This window comes from Phalacrocorax carbo, chromosome 16, assembly GCF_963921805.1.
Source record: "Phalacrocorax carbo chromosome 16, bPhaCar2.1, whole genome shotgun sequence".
NCBI lineage: Eukaryota > Metazoa > Chordata > Aves > Suliformes > Phalacrocoracidae > Phalacrocorax > Phalacrocorax carbo.
The window spans coordinates 4,848,500-4,867,980 of record NC_087528.1 but is presented as its reverse complement, the minus strand read 5'-3'; the positions used below and the strand labels follow the sequence as shown (position 1 = coordinate 4,867,980).

The 19,481-nt window shown below is 42.7% G+C and overlaps 1 protein-coding gene across 2 annotated transcripts in view; it reads right to left on the bottom strand.

Annotated features, from left to right (window-relative positions):
• RAB11FIP4 (RAB11 family interacting protein 4) overlaps nt 1-19,481 on the bottom strand; it is a 125,053-nt gene that overhangs the window by 61,430 nt on the left and 44,142 nt on the right. For both annotated transcript variants that reach the window (XM_064466792.1, XM_064466793.1), the window contains exons 2-3: nt 19,227-19,314; nt 10,266-10,354 (exon numbers count right to left, since the gene is read on the bottom strand). In XM_064466792.1, the coding sequence (XP_064322862.1) occupies nt 10,266-10,354; nt 19,227-19,314 (177 nt within the window). The remainder of the gene's footprint in view (nt 1-10,265; nt 10,355-19,226; nt 19,315-19,481) is intronic.

The following is a 19,481-nucleotide window of genomic DNA, read 5'->3' as shown; positions in this document are numbered from 1 at the left end:
CATAATGATAAGTACCAAAACTAGCCTGGGATCCAGTGCACACATCCACCTAAACAGGCCTCTCTATCTCATGGCCTATTCCCCAGCTGATACTAGAGTCAATTGGGTAATTACAATAACAGTCTGGGTAAAAAGGTGAGCCAAATAGCAAACCTCCCAATTAACAAGACCTCTCAGGGCCTAATTAATCTTGCCCGGATTTCTGTAAACTTAGAAAACATAACAATTGACAGTTTCTTTCCTATTTCTCATCTGTTTAGACCATAGCTCTTGGAGCAAGCACTGTTTCACTCTAGTTCTGAACACCGCCCGGCAGGCAGCAGTCCCTGTACCTGGTGGCACTGCCCAGCTGCGCACAGCTCCGAAGCTGGTCCAGGCTCTGCCAGGACTGTGTCGAATGGAAAGAAATGATCTCTCTGTTCCACCAAGCTTAGGATGAACTTCAGCAGCCTCTTCTTGGCTTGCAATCACCTAACAGAAGCTGCATTTTTCTGCATCCTTATTTTAGGCAGGGCCTTTTTGTCCCTGATTGAAAGAAGGTCAAATAGTCCATATCCCTTCTTAATTTTTAATTGCAATTTCATGCTCTTATTTCAGCTGCTGAAGGTGGTGTAGCACAAATCCCTCAGGAGTAATTCCTAGATACTCTTTTGTAGGTTGGCCTACTTTTTCTTCCTGTTCAGTTACAAATTGCTTATCGCAGCCCAGATGTGTGGTAGTACTGGAAAAGCCTGCCTCACCCAGACAAATACGTTCTCCACTGCAGCATGTTAAAAAAAAAAAAAAAAAAAATCACGTTTTGAATCTCCTCCAGCTTCTAAAAATAGCCAGGATAATCAAGATCTAATTTTTAGCTCTGTGAGCCCAGCTGAGTATGATGGTTTAATTTTAAACAGTTCTGTTGCCTCTGATAGAGGACAGTGCCCCAGTCCCGCTGTGCGGCACCTCGCTGCGGTAGTTTCCCACAGCGGGAGGCAGGTCTCAGTGCTGCCGGGGGAGACACTCGAATGGGTAGGCCAAAGTCCATGCGGTTTTGAGGGGATTTTGGACATTGCAAGGGCTGGGTGTGAAATGCAAGAAGAAGGAAGTGGGAAAGGTGTCCTAGAGCTTTCATAACTAGGAAAAGATTGGGCAATTGTGACACCCATAACTGCACACGTTACTTTGGGGGTAATTCTTGAGGCTACTGAAATCACGTATCTGAACCCTAAAAATATTGTGGGCAGTATAGCGGCAGCTGTGTGATAAAAATGATTCCTGTAAGATTTCACCTATGGAGGAATTTTTTTATGTAAGTGGGAAAATTCCTAGCAGTATGTGCAGCTCTTCTGTTCTGAAAAATGAGAGAAGCTGCCTCCAAAAAAATACATTGCTCTCAGTTCAGTCAGAGAGGCTGGAAAGCAGAAAAGAAGCAGCAAAATATTTTTTTTTTTTTTTTTCTTTTTTCTTCTGCAATGAGGGATTTTGCTGGTTTTGTTTAGCTAGAACATATCTTTGTGGTTGACTTTCTTTCTACAGTTTCATAATAACCTGGAATCTTGGCTTTATCAACCAGCTTTTACAGGTCTACACAGAATTTTCCTTTGATGAAAAAAAGAAAAAAGATAAACCTACTTAAACCAATGGTTTTTACTAAAAAAAAAAATTCTTGTATTTCAATTTCACAGCCTTCCCACTGAAAATATTCCAAGAAGAATGCTCTGTGTCCCAAAAATCTTCCATAAATTCAGCACAAATTTCCCCAAGCAGCAAGGAGAAAAGATATGAAGCAGAATAGGAAAAAAAAAACAAACAACCAAAAAACCCACAAACAAAAAAACCACCAAAAGAAAGAGCCAGTTTCAAGTTTATGAACTGGAGGGCAAAGATAGCCTCATCTTGTCACACAAGTGTCAAGAAACCCACTGAACGCTATGTGCACTACCTCTTACGTAGCTACTTTTATTACGGATATTTTAGTATTCCCCAAAGGCCATATATCAGAGTCAAGACTTGTTCACTACCCTCTGACCGAGCAGTTGTATGTCTTTACGGGAGCACAGTACACAGCGAGTGCTGTCATAATATTTCTTTTGCTTATGTTCTTAATAATGCTGTATTCAAGACAAATTACAAATTAAATTTCAGTACAGCAAACAAAAGGCAAAAAGGACTAAACCTCAAAGCCATACTTACCTGAAGGGTTAAATCAATAGGGATGCGACTTCCTCGACAGAAAGAGATCAACTTTTAGCTTTCAATCATTTCACAGCACTACCCAAAGACTGAGCCACAGTCTAAACTGGTTTTTCCATAGAGAGACGAGGATGGGAGGAATATTTTGCCATGGCAACTGACAGTTCCAGAAAAACCACCCCCAAAACTGTGCTCAAGCAGAAAATCAGCAGATTAAAACCTTGAAGATAATGCCTCAGAAACAAAAAATAGGGATGACACAGAAAATGTCTATTAAACAGAGGTTCTGTCAAAGAGACAGGTGACAGGCTTTCAAATGGTGAATCTTTTGAGTGCTACACAAAACCCTACGTGGGCCACAGAACAGAAATAAATACCCAAAAGAGAGTCATAGATAAAAACAAGTACACACGCATGAGGTGACTTTCCTTCAGATGCCTGGAAGGACACTACAGTTGGAACTTCATCTCTATCCCTTGTCACAGCAAAGATGGCTGACCTTGGCAGTCACGCTTCCACCTGTTTCAAAACAAATATAGCCCTAAAATAGTAAATTTTGACTCAGACAAGCCTCTGTGGGAAGTGAATGTTTGGTCCCTCATTGATTTAAGCTTCTATTACAGGAGGTCAGTAGTTCAGCTGCAAGAGCAGGTGCTTAAAATTTAAACCAGCTGTTTTTTTAACTGGCAGAATTTGTGAAAAAACACTGACATACACAACTTCAGCCCAGCTTCCTCACCCCAGAAAGATGGTACTATCTGAGTAAACTCTACTGCACTGAGATACTCGGTTCCGAGGGCTATGGAAATGCATGCAACATCTCTATTGGGGTCACCCCCGCAAGCTCTGGGCAGAATCTCATGCTGGCCTCAGACCATGGGATTGCATTTGGAGGCAGCAAAGCCCATCTACCAGGGTGTCGTGGCAAGAAGTGTGTGGGAAAACATTTCTCCCAGACTGGGAGCTCTTAGATTTCAAAATATTTTCTTGGCCCAGCTCAGGATAAGAAGGTCAAAATCTCAGATTTTTCTCAAAAGAAAATCCAAAACACATTTTGAGAAAGGGAAGAAATATTTTTTGGCTGGGCCAGAATGTTTCACTTCTTTTGTATTATTTTATGTGTGTTTTCTACAACAACCAAGCAAAAACAAGTCAGGGAAAAAGTAATTTCCCCTTTAAAAATGGCAGTGTGTGATGTTCCACCAAAATGAAAATTCAAACTGGTTTTGAACAAGAAAGTAATCCTCAATCTCTTTTATGGCTGTTTCGGAGGAGTCAGCATTTATTTTCTCGCAAGATGCCTACCTTGCCCCAAGTGCAAAACTGCTCATTCTCTGTACAGCAGTTCGTCAGGGCAGCATTTCATAATCATCTTGAACAGCCAGAGAGGTAGATTATTTTTATGCAGGTGTTTTGTACCAAGGACTCTTATTTTTGCATGTATGCACAAACATAAAAAAGTATAATTCAGAATATTGCCAGGTGAAAGCAGGCAATTTCCATGTAAATTAGTCCCAAATGGGGGCATGCTGTGCTCTTCATTGCTCTTGGTAATTGTTCACTGAGGGTTTCTCAGCAGTTGTAGTTAATGTTGCTTTCTGATGCTTGAAAAAAATAGGAAAAAATGAACTGCTGAGAGTGTTGCCCTTAGAGGTTACAATAAACACCTCATCAGTGCAGACAATGTGTTGCCCGTGTATAAACCTGCCTAGTCCTACCTAGGAACATGGACTTTTTTCTCGCTGTAACTGTATGGCTGTGCTTTATCAAGCTTTGTCAAGCTTTTCTTCCTACCCTCTCCAGCAAGGGATTTGGGCAACAACCACCCCAGGAACAGCCCAAGGTGTTGACCTAACTCCTGTCACAGTCTGAGAAGCCTTTCTACTGATTTCAGCAGGGGCTGGGATCAATCCCTAGGCTGGGCCTCCCAGAAGGCCATCCCTGGAGATGTTGAGTGTACTCATTTCCCAGGGGATGCAGCAGAAGCTGAGAGGAAGGAAAAATGGCAGATACAGGAGCACCAAATATAAAACAGACTTCTAGATGAGACCAGGGAAATGGTCTGGAAGCAGCAGGAAACTTCTGCTTCTCTTGGCACACCCAAGAGAGAGGCTCAAGCCAGAACATTCCCCAGCTGAAGTACTGGGGGACATGCATGTCCCAGGTTTGACTACTGCAGGAATGAAAATGCAGCCTCTCTCCCAGTTTCTTGAAGAAAGATGTTAGGATGAGCTGCGTATAATCACAGCACGGGTGCCACAGAGACAGCAGGACAGAAGAGCCCAGCAGCAGCTTGGTAAGGGAAGCAATTTGCAAACACGCACTGTGCTGATCGCTGTGTAACATAAACACCCCAAGAGTCTCAAGCACAGAGAGGGACGTCTTCACACGCAAGGCAGACACCGAGCATCTGCAGGGCTGAAAACACAATGGGAGCCAAGAATGACTGAGAGAGTGTGGGTGGTGGCGAAGACTGGAGGCTGATAAGAAACAGGAAAAAAAACCCTTCCATTTGCTGTGTTTAATATTGTTTCTCCTTACCACACAGGGTGTTTTTTTCTCTTTGCTATTGGTTGGAAAGGTATTTCCAACTTAACAACATCTTAGATGCTTTGCCTCTGTTAAGATAGGAGTGTCTCTGCCAATGCTACCACAGAAGGCAGGAGGAAAGATGTATTTTGCATTAAGTTAGGCAACATCTGGTTTAATGTTAGGAAAAATCTTATAAAGAAAACCCACCTGACAAATGAGGTCAATCATTTTGCCCAAGAACACTGGGAACTCAATGATCAAGATGGAGCCATTGCTTCAAAACACAGTGTATGTGAGATGAAAAAAAAAAAAAAAAATTTCTGATTACAGGCTCTGCAAAGTTTCCCCACTAGATCTGACATCCTTCACTCAAGCTTTGCTTCAGCTTCCAGAAGGAAGAGTGAGCTCAGTATGGCAAGGGTGCACAGACCCAGAGCAAACCATGTGCAAAGACATTTTGTTAGGGGATCAGTGCTGCCAGGTCTGCACCAAAGATAAAAATACATCAACAGCCAAGCTCTGAAGGATGCGCGGTGCTGTCTTTACTAAAGATCTGCATTAACTTGTGGCATCAGGTTAGTACTATTCCTTGACTGTCATTGTCTTCGTTGTTGACACCACCCCAATCGGGGGAGAAAAGGCTTCTGGGAAACTACAAGTGATAGGACAAATGGAGGATTTCAAGTAAGACAGCAAGGCTCAGGTAAGATTCGATGTCTTTGCTCGCTCCTCTCTACGGAAGTGACCCAGAGGGATTTGTTCACTAGCAGACTAGCATTGCGGCAGCTGCTGGTATGCCTGGTGAAAGGCATGTCCTCAGTGGAAAAAAATCCCCGAGAGCTTTATTTAGGATGGAAACAAGAAGTAGAGAACTGCAAATTTAAGTTCAATAAAATATTCAATGGTTTCCTGGGCTTTGCTTTTCAATAAATAGCAAGAGACAGCACAATCAGAGATAATAACTGCAATTCCAGTCAGACAAAAGAGATGCATGCAAATGGCCCATAACCTTTCCTCAGTCCAGCTGTATCTCAGACTGCTAGGTTCTTCCAAAATCCTTTTGGAACACAGTCTTTTTCCAGTGCAGAAAGGCCCCCTCTGTTCTGACACAGGTGTTAGGCTAGTGGGGAAAACACTTCAGAAGCCAGTGGGGGACTCGTAACTGCTACTGAAAATATTTTCAAAGCAACAGATTAGCTAGTAGCCCCAGCTCTATCCCAGAGGCAAACACAATTTATTTGTCATGTTTCAACATTTTTTCTGCTGTTCATACAGTGTAATTAATCACTTGGCAGGCAGGCAAACACACACAGGACTGAAAAGGCAGCTCATTCTTTGACACACAACAATCATCCTGTACCTTGTTAAGAGACAGATTTGCTCTCTTATTTACAGGTAGGGCAGCAAAGAAATGGAAAGCAGCAACCCAATGCAGCAATTCATAAGAAACAGCCTTGTTTAAAACAAGGACCCTGCTATTATTGTATCTTACAACACACTCTTCCACTGGTTTGCATTTACGGCATTTAGCCATTTGATTTCAGATGAAAAAGCAATTACTCACACATAAAAATACATCTCATCTGTCCCTTCATAAGCAGCTACTCAAACAGGTATCCTGCTACCTGGTGGTGAGAGGCTTTAAGATCTGTCATTCAACCTCCTCTTCCGTCATCTATCCCAGCGATCTAGGTTCAGGCTCCCTTCAAATCTGAACAGCCAAAATACACCAGGTGAAGAGCTGAAAAATCCAGCTCCTGTTGCTGATTCCCTTTTCCCCAAACTTAGGTGCTCAGAGATAAGAGCACCTAGACCCAGGTCCCTGCTTCTCAGGGGCTGCAACACAAATCTTGGCCAGGAAGCTGCAGCTGTAGCCAGCCTAATTCCGTCTGAGTCCTGTGGCTAGTGCTCCCAGCTGGCTAGGTGCCTGGGAAGGCCCAGAGCCAGCCATTCGGAAATACTAGACCCAGGCACTTTGCATTGTTTGAGATGGCTGAATCTGGGTCTGGGTTTTCACACACATATTTCATCTGTGGACTTTCTGTGGTTACCATCTCCAAAAGGCTAGCCAAGGGCTCTGAAGTGCTACCACATGCTTGCCACAAAGCAAATCCTGCACAGTGGACTAGGGAGACTTCTGCCTCCCTTCAAGCTGGAGCCAAAACAAGAGTTGAGGCCATAGCAGCAAACACTGTGAAAGGAATTCTGGATCGATAAATTGGCTTCTGGCAAATTCAGAGCATTTCTATTATCTCTATCTAAAGGCTGTAAGAGACAGAAATTATGCTACTAAACAGTACTTGACTGAAGCAGTGCCAGAAATGGAGCACAATACAGACTGTAACCAAACCAACAGACTCTGAATTCAGGCACAGAGGGAGCAGGTTTATTTGTAGGTCCTGGAGGTGAGAAGCTCTACAACTGCTAGTTCCTAACCGTAATCCCATCCTCCTAAGTTTCTTTGGACCAGCTTTCTCTGTATGTGCTAACATACTCTTTGCAGCCTGATTCAATGCTGATGGAAGTCAATGGGAGATTTCCCCCTGATCCGACAGTCCTGTAGTAACAAAGTGCTGCTCTTTGCTTTCTGTGTATCACACCTTAACAGACTTGAGCTCAAAGGAAGAGCTCTCCAGTCATCTGAAATACCAGTGACACAGCCTCTCATTATAGACCATTAGAAAACTTCCATGGAATGGTCTTTGTGTTTTAAATTGCATATACAATATGCAAATTTTGTTCTCCTTTTTAGACAAAGTTTTTAGCTATTAAAAGCTTGTCAGCTTTTGTTCTTGTTTACACTGAAGAAAAAAAAAAAAGTAAAAGCAGACCATTTAGAAAATGTCAAATGAAATGCCCCAAGCTCCTGGTATCAGGAGATTTTATGTATCAATTTAAATAAATTGCATCCAGTTGGTTGCAGTTAAAGCCTGGAAGCTTGGCAGTGTCTTCTTCCCCATTTGACTCAACATACATAAACAGCCGGATGAGTTCAGCACCTTAGCGTGGCTCCTGCCACTTCATCCCACTTCTTGGCATTACCTTCACCTATTCAGGCTTCTGCCTTTGGACTTTGGAAAGCTACAATACAGGGAGTGGGCACTTGGGAGGGGAAGCAACAGTGAAAGCAGGGACAGGGGAAATAACATGACAAGGATAAATCTCTTCTTCCTCTTCCTCTCAAATCACATTGTGAATACAGAGACAGCATAACAATGATCCAGCTCAGTACCTGCCTTTGTGTAAGTACTTGGGTGGAATACAAGAGATGCATTCCTTTTAAAATATCTATTCATGCCATCACAGCAGATGTATCCTTCTGCTGCCTGTGAATTTGACTGCACCTGAGGATTAGACAGACACTCAAAGGGTATAGTGGGATGAAAATCAGATTAGACAGGCAACTACTATTTATACCATTGGGAGCTGCCCATAAACTTGACTACATCACTAGGAATTCACACTCAATAAGGTCGGGGAGATGCAAGGAGAGCTCATGTTTTCAGTACATGCTTCTTTAGGAACAAATCTCACCAATGGTAATAACCTAAAATCTACCTGGGCCTCAATTCTCCTATGTTTCATCAGATTTAAAACTCCAACTTTCTGACATAGCAGAGGATCCTTAAAGGGAGTGCAGAACCTGTTCACAGCCTTTTGCCAGTCTTTAACTGACATCTAGCGAACAGTTTCTGAACTGCACCTGAAAGACCTCGAGATTGTAGATGAAACGATCCCTTCTGGAGGACAGCTGTGCAGAGGAGCTGTGGGATAAGCACGGGGTGTACAACAACGCGCACTGTTTCCTGTCCTCTCCCTACCACGGTACCAGGGCAGATGTGCCCTGGGGGCAGGTGGAGAAGAACCTGTTTCTGCACAGAGGCTGCACAACTACTCTATTGGCCCAATTAAAGTGGGCAAACACGGCTGCTGGACTCTGCAGCAATGGTGTCGCCCACTGCAGAGACCTTACAGGGTGGCTGGTGGACATCAGAAGTCCTACACAGGAGTGACCAGCAAGGCTTCCACCACAGCACTGCCAGATCAACTCCTTCTGAACAGGAAGAGTCACTTTTTGTCCCCTTCCTCTCCCAGAGGCACAAATCTAGAACTCGCATGGGAAACTCATCAGATGTTATCAGGATTAGCAACTGCAGCCCGCACCCTCAGGCTCTCCTGGCAGGTAGATGTAGGGAGTGGTGCAGTCTGCAGCCATCTCACAGTCTTCAAGCACTCTCCACAACACATCTTTGGGTGACAGCAGATGTGAAATCCCTGAGGAATGAAGACCCAATGACTGTGCTGCCTGCCTTCAAAGTGTGTCAGAACAAGCCTGCAATATCTGCATAGCAACAGGGGAACATCTAGTGCTTGCAGAAAGCCTGCTTTCCATTTTATAGCCTCTATCATTGAGGCTATATTATTATTGCAAAACATGGAGTTTGGTTAGGTTATCTATTAAGGTAACCAAGCAACAGCATGGTGGGTACCTATGTCATCAGCTGCAAAAAAATGGGGTTTTAGAAACAAGCAGAGTGATGGTGGTGTCAGCCTGCAACAGCTTGGGTACTGAAACCAGCCTGTCATTTTCATCAAGCAAAAAGAGCCAATAAGCCCAGACAACTCTTCCCTATTCAGAAAGTTTAGACCTAATTCTGCTTTCCTGTTTGCAGTCATGTCCATCTTGTGACAGACGACATCTGCACTGAGGTGAAGGAAGTGTCTTTACACTTTCTGTATGAACAGTGGAAACCATTTTGTTTAATACCATGAAGTGGTGTAACACCAGCATGCTTATCATATGTCTTTCCTCAATACATGAGTATTCTCGCACTTCATCACCTGGGAAAGTCAAATGCTTTCCCTACTGATTTCAGGATCACTTGTAGTCTCATAACACCACTGACATGCAATCCTTATCTCAATCTACAATGCTAACTGTACCTTTAATCTTAAGGATTTACAAGAATGGAGGTGATAAAACCAAAGTAAGATGGAGAGACAAACAGATGCTTAAAGGAAACTTAACATTGTCCTCTTGTTACACTGCGCAGACACTGTCAAACTAAGGATACAGATGCAGATCTTTAATGGTTTGAAAATATGCTATACCCACCAGCCAAAATACTATCAAGGTTACCAAAGGTATATTGTTTCTGCTTCCCAACAGCTGTTGAGTCCCTGTTTATTATCTGCAGAAGGTCTCTGAGGACTTGTTCACCTACAAGATTTGACTGATTTAATTAGGTACAAATCAGTGTTTTCCACTTGTGTGGTGCCAGCGAGCTTGTATGCAAAATCTCCCTTCACAGCCAAGTGAATACTGAGGCTTGTTAGAGCAATGCTATCCAAATCCTAAATACTGTCACACCAGCTGACAGCTACCATGTGTTAAATGCAGCTTAAACCAGTGTGGAATACTTCCTAAAAGTCGTGAATCTAGGAAGGACGAGTCAGCAGGCCAAGTAAACCAACAGCAATTACAATGACTCAGCTACATATCACTCCAGAGGCTTCCTCGGCCCATTAACAGGAGACAGAATTAGTGCTTCTCTTACCTGGTAGTAGTAATCAACATACTGTGGCTCGTAGTGTTGAGGCCCAGAGTTTTCAGAAGACAGGACATCTTTTAGTAACTCTTCACAGCCTGGCGAAAGGAAACAAGAGCAAATTGTCAGGCTGCAAGTTTATCTTCCCAGAGGTTGCATGGACAGTGGAGGAAGAAACAGCTAATAGCTAATCTGTATTATTAGCTATTAGTAGCTAATCTGTGTGCACAAAACCTTGAAAGCCAGCTTTGGAATATGTTTAAATAGCTGTAACAAAGTTCTGCCTCCAGAATTCTGCACAACACATATTTAGAACATGGCACTTATTTAAGTGCAATTACACTAATGCTGACTCTCAGCATGGACACTACACTGCAGTGAAAATGAAAGCTGAACATTGCTTGGCTTGGTAAATTATCCTGCGGGATAGAAACCCAGCCCCGACCAACCCAAAGCTCTGAAACGAAACACTGGATTTGCAGGCTTGGCATGAGCCAGTGTCTATTGCACATTAGCATCAGTGGAATTGCTTCTGATTATCTCTAAGTGACAAAGGGATGTCACAAATTCCCCTTCAAAAAGAGCTCTGTCACAGAGCGCACAGTGTTTGGCAAGCAAATGTCTATGCACCGCAACCAGAGATTTTCAGCTTCTGTGTTTGTTTTTGTTAACAACCACATTAACAGCTGGAAAAATCAATGTCTGTGTTTCCCTCAGCGCTTTTCTCCTCTGAAAACCTGAGACAAATATAGAAACACTAAAATCACCAAATGCCTCATTCCCCATTAATTACCAGTGACCGTACTTGGCATGTTGAGCTGCAGAAGGCAGTAATATCCGGCCAGGTTATTTCAGAAGCTTACAGCCATCAAATCAATGGAAAGAAGCCCACTGGCTTCAAGAATCTTAGGATTGTGCCACTGGTTTTATTCCTGTTAAGAACTGTGTTTAAAGAATAAATTCTCTGTTGCTCTTTTTCCCTGTAAAGACACAAATCAAAACCTCTTGAGTCTGGAGGACTGTGGTGCAGGTCTTTTCTTTGGGCCACTTCTTACCACCAGGAACGTGGGTTTGTCACACTGTCAGGAAACTCATCACCTTTCTTGGTGGTTTTCAGCAACAGTGCTAATATAGCTCACCTTTTGCTCCCCTTTTCTAAATGATGATTTGAATTTTCCAAGTACTCCAAGAGGTTTACACAAGGGGCATAATATAAAGAGGGGGCACTGAAGTGTCTCAAATACTGTGCATGTCTTCTTATTACCAGAATATATTTTGGCTTGCAGCCTGGGAAATGCCAGTGAGCTAAATTAGTGTGTCACAGTCCAGACAGAAAACAACGAAAAATCAAGGTTTACCCTGGCAAATCTCAGTACAGAAATATTAAGGCACTGGACAACAAATTGTACAGAGAGCAGTCTAGTCTGGCACATGTGGTGCTCTCTGCTACCAGTACCGCTCTTGAGAAGAAACACGCTTGCTTCAGCTTGCAGAACTGCCACGATGGATATTTCAAGCTGTGCAGCAGTATGCACCCAAGGCTAGAATATGTCCATAAATAATCCATTGCAAATAAGAGAAGGAATACTTCCTGGCTACTTTAAGGACCTCCTGCACTAAGATGTCCCATTATTGCTATAAATTCATTTTCCAGGAAGTGGTAAAACTGAAAGCCACTTATGTGGCTGATTAGAGATATTTCATTTGGATGCCTGCTCGTATCATAAGATATTAATGTGCTCGATGTTCCCTCTCCCTTGCTATGGTTGGGAAAATTTCCTCATCTACATTTTTCAGCAGCACTTGGCAAGGAGGCTGCACTGCAATCGTAGTGAGGCAGTGGGTAGGGGCAAGGAGCTAACCCAGGAATAGTTTCAAGCTCTTTTGTATTTACTGCTGCAGCTCCACAAAAGGATGCCCTCTACAGGGGAACACTCTTCTAAAGGGCTGTGCATTATATAAATCACTGTGCAGGGTGGCACAGATCAGAAACAATCTTGTATCTGGAGAAAGAACTTAACTATCAGATCATAATATGAGAGTGGCCAGAAGCTGCTGAATTTTCTTCTCTGGCCAAAGACACCTGATGAGCCAGCACAGAGGCAGCTTCCCTGCATCACGTAGAAGACTGGCACATAGACGTGAAGACTGAGGGGGGATTTCATCAATACCTATGAATATCTAACGGGTGGGTGTCAGGGTGATGGGACTAGGCTTTTTTCAATAGTGCCCAACCATTGCCAAGGGGCAACGGGCACAAGCTGGGACACAGCAAGTTCCACCTGAACATGAGAAAAAACTTCTTCCCTGTGCGGGTGCCAGAACAGGGGCACAGGCTGCCCAGAGAGGCTGTGGGGTCCCTTCCCTGGAGACGTTCACACCCCACCTGGACACGGTCCTGTGCCCCTGCTCTGGGTGTGCCTGCTCAAGCAGGGGGGTTGGACAAGATGATCTCCAGAGGTCCCTTCCAACCCCCACCAGTCTGGGATTCTGTGGATCCGTTCTTGTTTAACAAAGCACTGAGCCACCTTCCAGTCTGGTCTATCAAAATTATCTGAGTTAAAAACTATTTAGCCTAATATTAAAAATGCATATGCAGACACAGTTAGTTTGGCCAGAACTGGGTTAGGGGTAGCATATGAGCGTGGAATTACTTGCACTTTGCAGGGCAAAGTGAAGTAAAATGGCAAGTGACCTGTCCCTGGTCAGAAGTCTGCTGCAGAACAGGGATTTTTAGTAGCATCAAAACCACTAGGACATCTACGCCTTCTTTTTGTGAAAATAGCCACCTAAGATTTTTCCTTTCTAGAAAGTACCTGGCTAAGACTTGTAAACTCTCATAACACAGTGCTGGCTGTCCAGAGGCAGGACAGAATCATCTTTAGTCCTATGCAAAGATGATGAAAGTGTTTTGCAAGTCACTGAATGGGAAGACATGAACCTTTAACTTTTTCAGCTCACTCAGGATGCCAGGCATGACTTCTCTTATGAGATAATTTTACAAATTTACCTTCGGCTTCATTTTAAAAAAAAATTGGTTTTCACACCCCAACAAACAGCCAATTTGCAAACAGACGTTCTGGCCACAAATAAACATAATTGCGGCAAAGTGATTTCCTGCAAATGCTCCAAGAAGGAGTTTAACCCATACTGCATCAGGCAATTTTCACAGACAATTAAGCAATTTTAATACTATAGGAAATCAAATCTGGTTACCTAATTGAATGTAGTTGGTTCCTGGCATTTTTTCCTAAGAGCATTAACTTTTTACTTTATCTACCCTTGGATCTTTAATGGTGTTTTAGACTAATTTATGGTTTCAGGCTGTATTTAGTAAAATTTAGTTGAGTCTCAGAAAACTCTTGAGTACTTTTAAGAGTAACCAACTTCAGTTCATTAAACAGCTACAGGAAATTTACAACAGGAGAGCTCAGCTCTTCACATTTACATGACAGTCCTTCTCGGGAGCCATCCCAAGTACCACTCCTGTCAATAAGTTATTCTTTTAAGAATGGATAGATTAATCAGATTATCTCCAGTTATGGTGTACTGTGAAGCTTGAGATCTATAGCTACGAACCCAAATGGGTTCACAAAGATTTTGAGGTTTTATGCAGCGCTTTACTGAAGTTCCCGTGCTAGTGCAGCTGTCCTCATCTTAGGTATTAGTATATATTACAAATACTGGTGCTCAGCAAATAAAGATAAAATCCTTTTACATGACTACAACATATCCACCTCTCATTCCGTACTGGATCTTCAGGGCAAAGCTGATGCAATACTATCTGCAGCTATGGGACTGCAAATTAGATTTTAAAGTTAGTTAAAAGAGATGGTCAAAACTCGGCACTGGCTTTGTAAGAAATATGTTTGTTTGGAGCATCTGAATGAAACTATAAAAGCAAATAAAAATTAAAAATCTCCAGTGAAACAGAAGGCCATAATTATTCTGTGTTGGAAAACTTTGTTTTGGAAAAAAAAAATATCATCAAATTTCATACTATATTATTTTTGTATTCTTTCACAGTCCAGATAACCTACCACAGTCCGAGCTACCAGAACAGCCAACTTCCCTTTTTGAACATTTCTTTAAAGCTTTTGGCAAACCTGTATTCTTGGAATTTTCATCAAAATTGCTAGGAACTCATGGAGAAACATATCTACTTTTTAACTTTTATCTGCTCTCATAAAGACTGCATCTAGAAGCTTTCCAGCCATCTACAGTAATTTCATGCCTAAAGATCCAGGGAAGCACAGAGAAGACAGTTTTGAAGGCACATGATGGTCTGTGTTACTATTTTGAAGATTCAAAAGTTGATATTACTGCAGGTGGGGAAGCATATAAATTCACAGCTGTGCTTCTTCCACACTGCTAATGAATATGAAGGAGCTCCTACCACTCTCCATTTTCAAATATCATAACAGAGCATAACTTAAATGTCCTTAGCACTTCTACAAGATGAGGTAAATACTCTCTTGCTCCAGGAGAAAAACAAGCTGTATGAATTCATCTGAAAAAACAGTGATTCTGCTAAAGCACAGAGCCATTATTGCACAAATGCTCTGTGCTAACATGGCTCAGTCTCTCCCATTACAAAAGCCATTACCCTCCAATTAGTACACGGTGACCAGTGTTGTTTTCATGGTTAAAATAAGCTGTAAAGTTGGAATACATTTGCTTTTATTTGTGCTGTACCCGCTCATCTCTGCGAGCTGCAACACCAAGGTCAGTAGGGGGAGCTCACCCTTTATTTGTCAGTTTGGGGTTTAAGTCGAATATCAAAGCAGGGAGACTATTGGAAAGACAACATAAATCTTAAAATAGAAAAAACAGGTCAGACTTAATTAGAGCCTGCTAAACATACCAAGAGTCTTGCAAACACGTCTGACTGTGGAACCTACCAGCCTGCAAAGCACATTGGAAATAACAGCTCCACTCAAACCTTTAAGTATCACAAGTGGCAGAAAATATTTACTGGATCAGTACAATAAATTCAGTACAGCAAAAACAGTCATTGATTCCACTGAGCAAACAGTAATGGATCCCACGCTGACCCTGCTGAAATCAATGGGAATTCAGCCTTTGAGTGATGTTCTGAATGTTCTGATGTTCTCAAAGCCTCTAAGCAGTGCCACTTCTTAGACTATACTGGCTTTGACACAGCTGCTAGGTAAGAGGGTACAGGTGTTATTTGATGGAAATTGCTCTCCAGACTGATGCAGTTATTGGAAATAAAGCCATGCAGTGAGCAGACAGAGAGGGCAGCTTCAGCAAGAGTAAAACCTTCATATTCTGGCATTCCAAAGAAATTGCTGCAAAGCTTTAAATTTGATGACAAGCCTGTCCCTGACTCTGGCAGAGCCCAAGTGGGTGGGGAAAGCAGCCTAGACAGCAGGGGCTCACTAGAGATGCTGAGGCAAACTCCTTTAAATCCACAAAGGACCAGCAAAGAGAAGCAAAGCTTTCCATAAATAGAAAGCACCCTGCCTGTCCAGTAACCCACCCCAGAGACACGGTGGGAATGAGTTCCTCCAGCACATTTGTCCCCTCTAGCATAGATACCTCTGCTTGAAAAAGTCCTCTCCATCACTTCCAAAGGTCCCTGCTGTTAGTGACTCCTCAGCACATCCTTCCCCACAGCTCTGCTACTCAGCAGCTGAAGAAGATTAATTGCCTTTTCCACCTGACAGTCCCAGAAGCTGCTGTGGAGGTACATGACTCATATGTCATGAGGTTTATCCATCTCAGAAGCACTAAGGAGGAGTCAAGGCTTGATGTCCATTTGTAAAGGAACACAACACTTTTGATTTGTACCATGCAAGAGTGAACAATGCCCTGGTTTATGGAGCAGAAAGGCCAAGCTCAGATTTTAGATCCCAGGTTTAGGGTTTCTCCTTGCAGCAAGAGCTGCCACCAACCAGTTACACAGCAGACATTGAATGCTCTGCTGTTTGCGATATTTTCAGGTTCAACATTTAGTTTTTCACTCAGATCCATACCTGGATCTGAAACGCTCAAACTGACAGAAGTCAATTCTTTACCACTGAGATCTGAATCTGGTTTTCTAGATGCTTCAAACTTCATGCTTTAAACAAACTAAAGGCACTGAACTACCAAAACGACTACATCACCTCCGTGCTGCAAAAAATTTCTCCAGTGTACTACAAAGGCAAGCATCTATGAGACAAATTCATTTGAAGTCTCATAAATAAGAAATATGGCAAGGATAGTGAAGCTTGAATTTAAACATTTGGCTTCCAGTGCTAAGAATAACACCGCTTCATACTCCATTGCTGAAAAAAACCCCACTGGATTCATAGTAGGATCTACTTTTGGTCTGTTAATCCGATTGTATGTGCTGGTTTTGGCTGGGATAGAGTTAATTTTCTTCACAGTAGTCAATATGAAGCTGTGTTTTGGATTGTGCTAGAAACGGTGTTGATAACACAAGGATGTTTTAGTCACCACTGAGCAGGGCTTACACAGAGCCAAGGCCTTTTCTGCCCCTCACCCCACCCCACCAGCGAGGGGCTGGGGGTGCACAAGGGGTGGGGAGGGGACACAGATGGGACAGTGACCCCAGCTGACCCCAGGGATGTCCCACACCATATGGTGTCATGGTCAGCACATAGAGCTGGGGGAAGGTAGAGGGAGGGGGGGATGTTCGGAGTGATGGCATTTGTCTGCCCAAGTCACAGTTACATGTGATGAAGCACTGCTGTCCCGGGGATGGTTGACCACCTGCCTGCCCATGGGGAGAAGGGAATGAATTCCGTGTTTTGCTTTGCTTGTGTGTTCAGCTTTCACTTTACCTATTAAACTGTCTTTATCTCAACCCACGAGTTTTCTCACTTTTAGCCTTCCGATTCTCTCCCCCATCCCACTGGGGGGGAGTGAGTGAGCGGCTGGGGGTGGCTCAGTTGCTGGCTGCAGTTAAACCATGACACTGCCCCAAGCAATTGCATTAGGCCAAGATGTCAAAGAATCATATTTATAATCTGTTGCTGCCAAGACAAATTGCTTTTGTTCGATAACAAGCCTGCTGCCACCCGTGGGATGTGACTGCACTGAAAAGTGAGATGTAACAACACGGTGGAAGCTTTCCATTCTGAAAGGTAGACATACCCTTTCTGAACTTTTTGAGAAAAGTGTGGCTCGTAGCTAAAGATCAATAAAACTTGCATGCTGTGAGGTAAGCAATATAACCAGCTTTTCTAATGAGAATCTGTGAAAGCATGCATAACAATGTCTTATGAGAAATAAATACGACTGGTCTTGCGATTATGCACGCTTGGCACTGACACTGTGTAAGTGTTTAAGTGTTGACAATGCTAATGATGTGCTAAGAGAGCTCTAGGTGATGCTGCAGAATTGGATGATTTCTCTGTATCTGTTAATATAGACATACTAATATACACATTAAGCATATGATTTGGACCTTGCCTATAATAAGGGCTTTAAGCTATCCATAAACTTGGAGTGCAAGGTATTCCAGAGAGTTTGGTCCAGTCATGTCTTTGCAGGACTAGACCTTAGGATATGAATATATGCATCAGTTCCCACAACTCAAGCAAGGATGAAAACTCCCAAGGCATCATCACAGCCGAGTAACTGTCAATATGCACATGCTGTCCCTCACAGTAAAGCAAATGTAGCTGCCCCCTCCTTCACTGAGGGTACTGCCCACTGTGGGCAAGGGCACAGCTATTACAGAAGAGATGTTCTTCTGGGTCACATCTACCCCCTTCTGATCACATTTTGTGCACTTGTGCATGTCTTTAGACTGTGAATTATAGAGGAATATGAGATGATTTACAGAGCTTGCGTCTTATTTAACCCAGAACCCAGTTTGCTGTAGCATTTCCTGGATGAGGAGAACCTCTAGTATAGACTTTAGTGTCTGCACGGTAATGTATTAACTTTCCTTCTGGGCTTTCTATTGCCTTCTCCTCAAACACATCAGTAGGACTTTGGAAGGTGTTTCCATGAACATGATCTGAGAGCAGCTTCTCACTAATTTTACATAGTTATACACTGTCCTTGGCTGCTGTAAACTTTAATTAAAATTGCTGTGGTGTTGCATTCTTGCATCATTATGGCTTTGTAATAATCTCATCGTAGCAGAATCTCCAGAGGCTTCTCCTGGAATCATACTACTATCCCTGTGACATTCACCCTGTCCCTGAAGTGAAGCCTGAGGACTGTGACAGCACTCTGGCACTTTACTAAGGACATACTACGTGTCCAGAAAAGGACAGGCTGGATTATTTTGCTATGGGAATCTAAAAAACTAATCAGCAGCAAAATGGCTAAAGTCTCTCCTCACTGTTTGCTTCGTTGCCCTTTGGCTAAGCTATAAAGCATAATAATGTCTATGTTCTCTGTCAAGGACTGTGTTTCCTTGAAAAGGAGAGGGTTTGATATACCTGATCTCTATCTTCAGGGCCTGTATGGCCAACCTGTAATTAACCCTTTTCATTCCAACATGTGTCCCCCAGTACTTTGAAAACATGTATTAACTATACCTTGCAGATACCTCAAGAAGAGTATAATAGTCTTAAATTTCCTAGTTTAGAAAATGAAGCCCAAGAGCTCTCTAACTTTCTTAGGTAAATCAACAGCAGAACCAGATGAGAACCTGGAAGTATCAGACTTTGGTACTGCCTGCTAACCACAAAGCTACTCTTTATTCTGCTATATTTGTCTTTAAACCACATCACATTTGTTCTGAAAAACTAACAGTAAACCAACACACAAGCACCTGTGGACGTAGGAACTCTAGCATTGCTCACTATTGATACATGAGATGCACAAAAAGGAAAAATATACTGGCTCTGTTCCCAGAGTTACCCTACTGTCACTACAAATAACCACAGTCAAAAGAGAGGATGTCTTTGATCATTACATTTTCTGCAACCAGAGAACATTAGTGGAACTGAAGTGGATTATTTTTAAGAAATGTGTACATACCTTTGATAGCAAACACTCCATGACAGAAGTCCTTAAAATTGATTCTCCCCAAATCATTCGGGTCCAAGTATTTTGCCAGTTTTGCCACCTAAAAGAAAAGATCATAAGATATGTGTTGAGCTTGGTGCATCATCTGTTGCTCAGTTGGTCTATATCTTCTGTAGAAGACCCCAAGCAGAAGAATACCTGTAATGTTCACTTGCATCAGCCAACAAATCGGTCTGCAAGGAGAAATCATGTCTTATAGCTGGATTA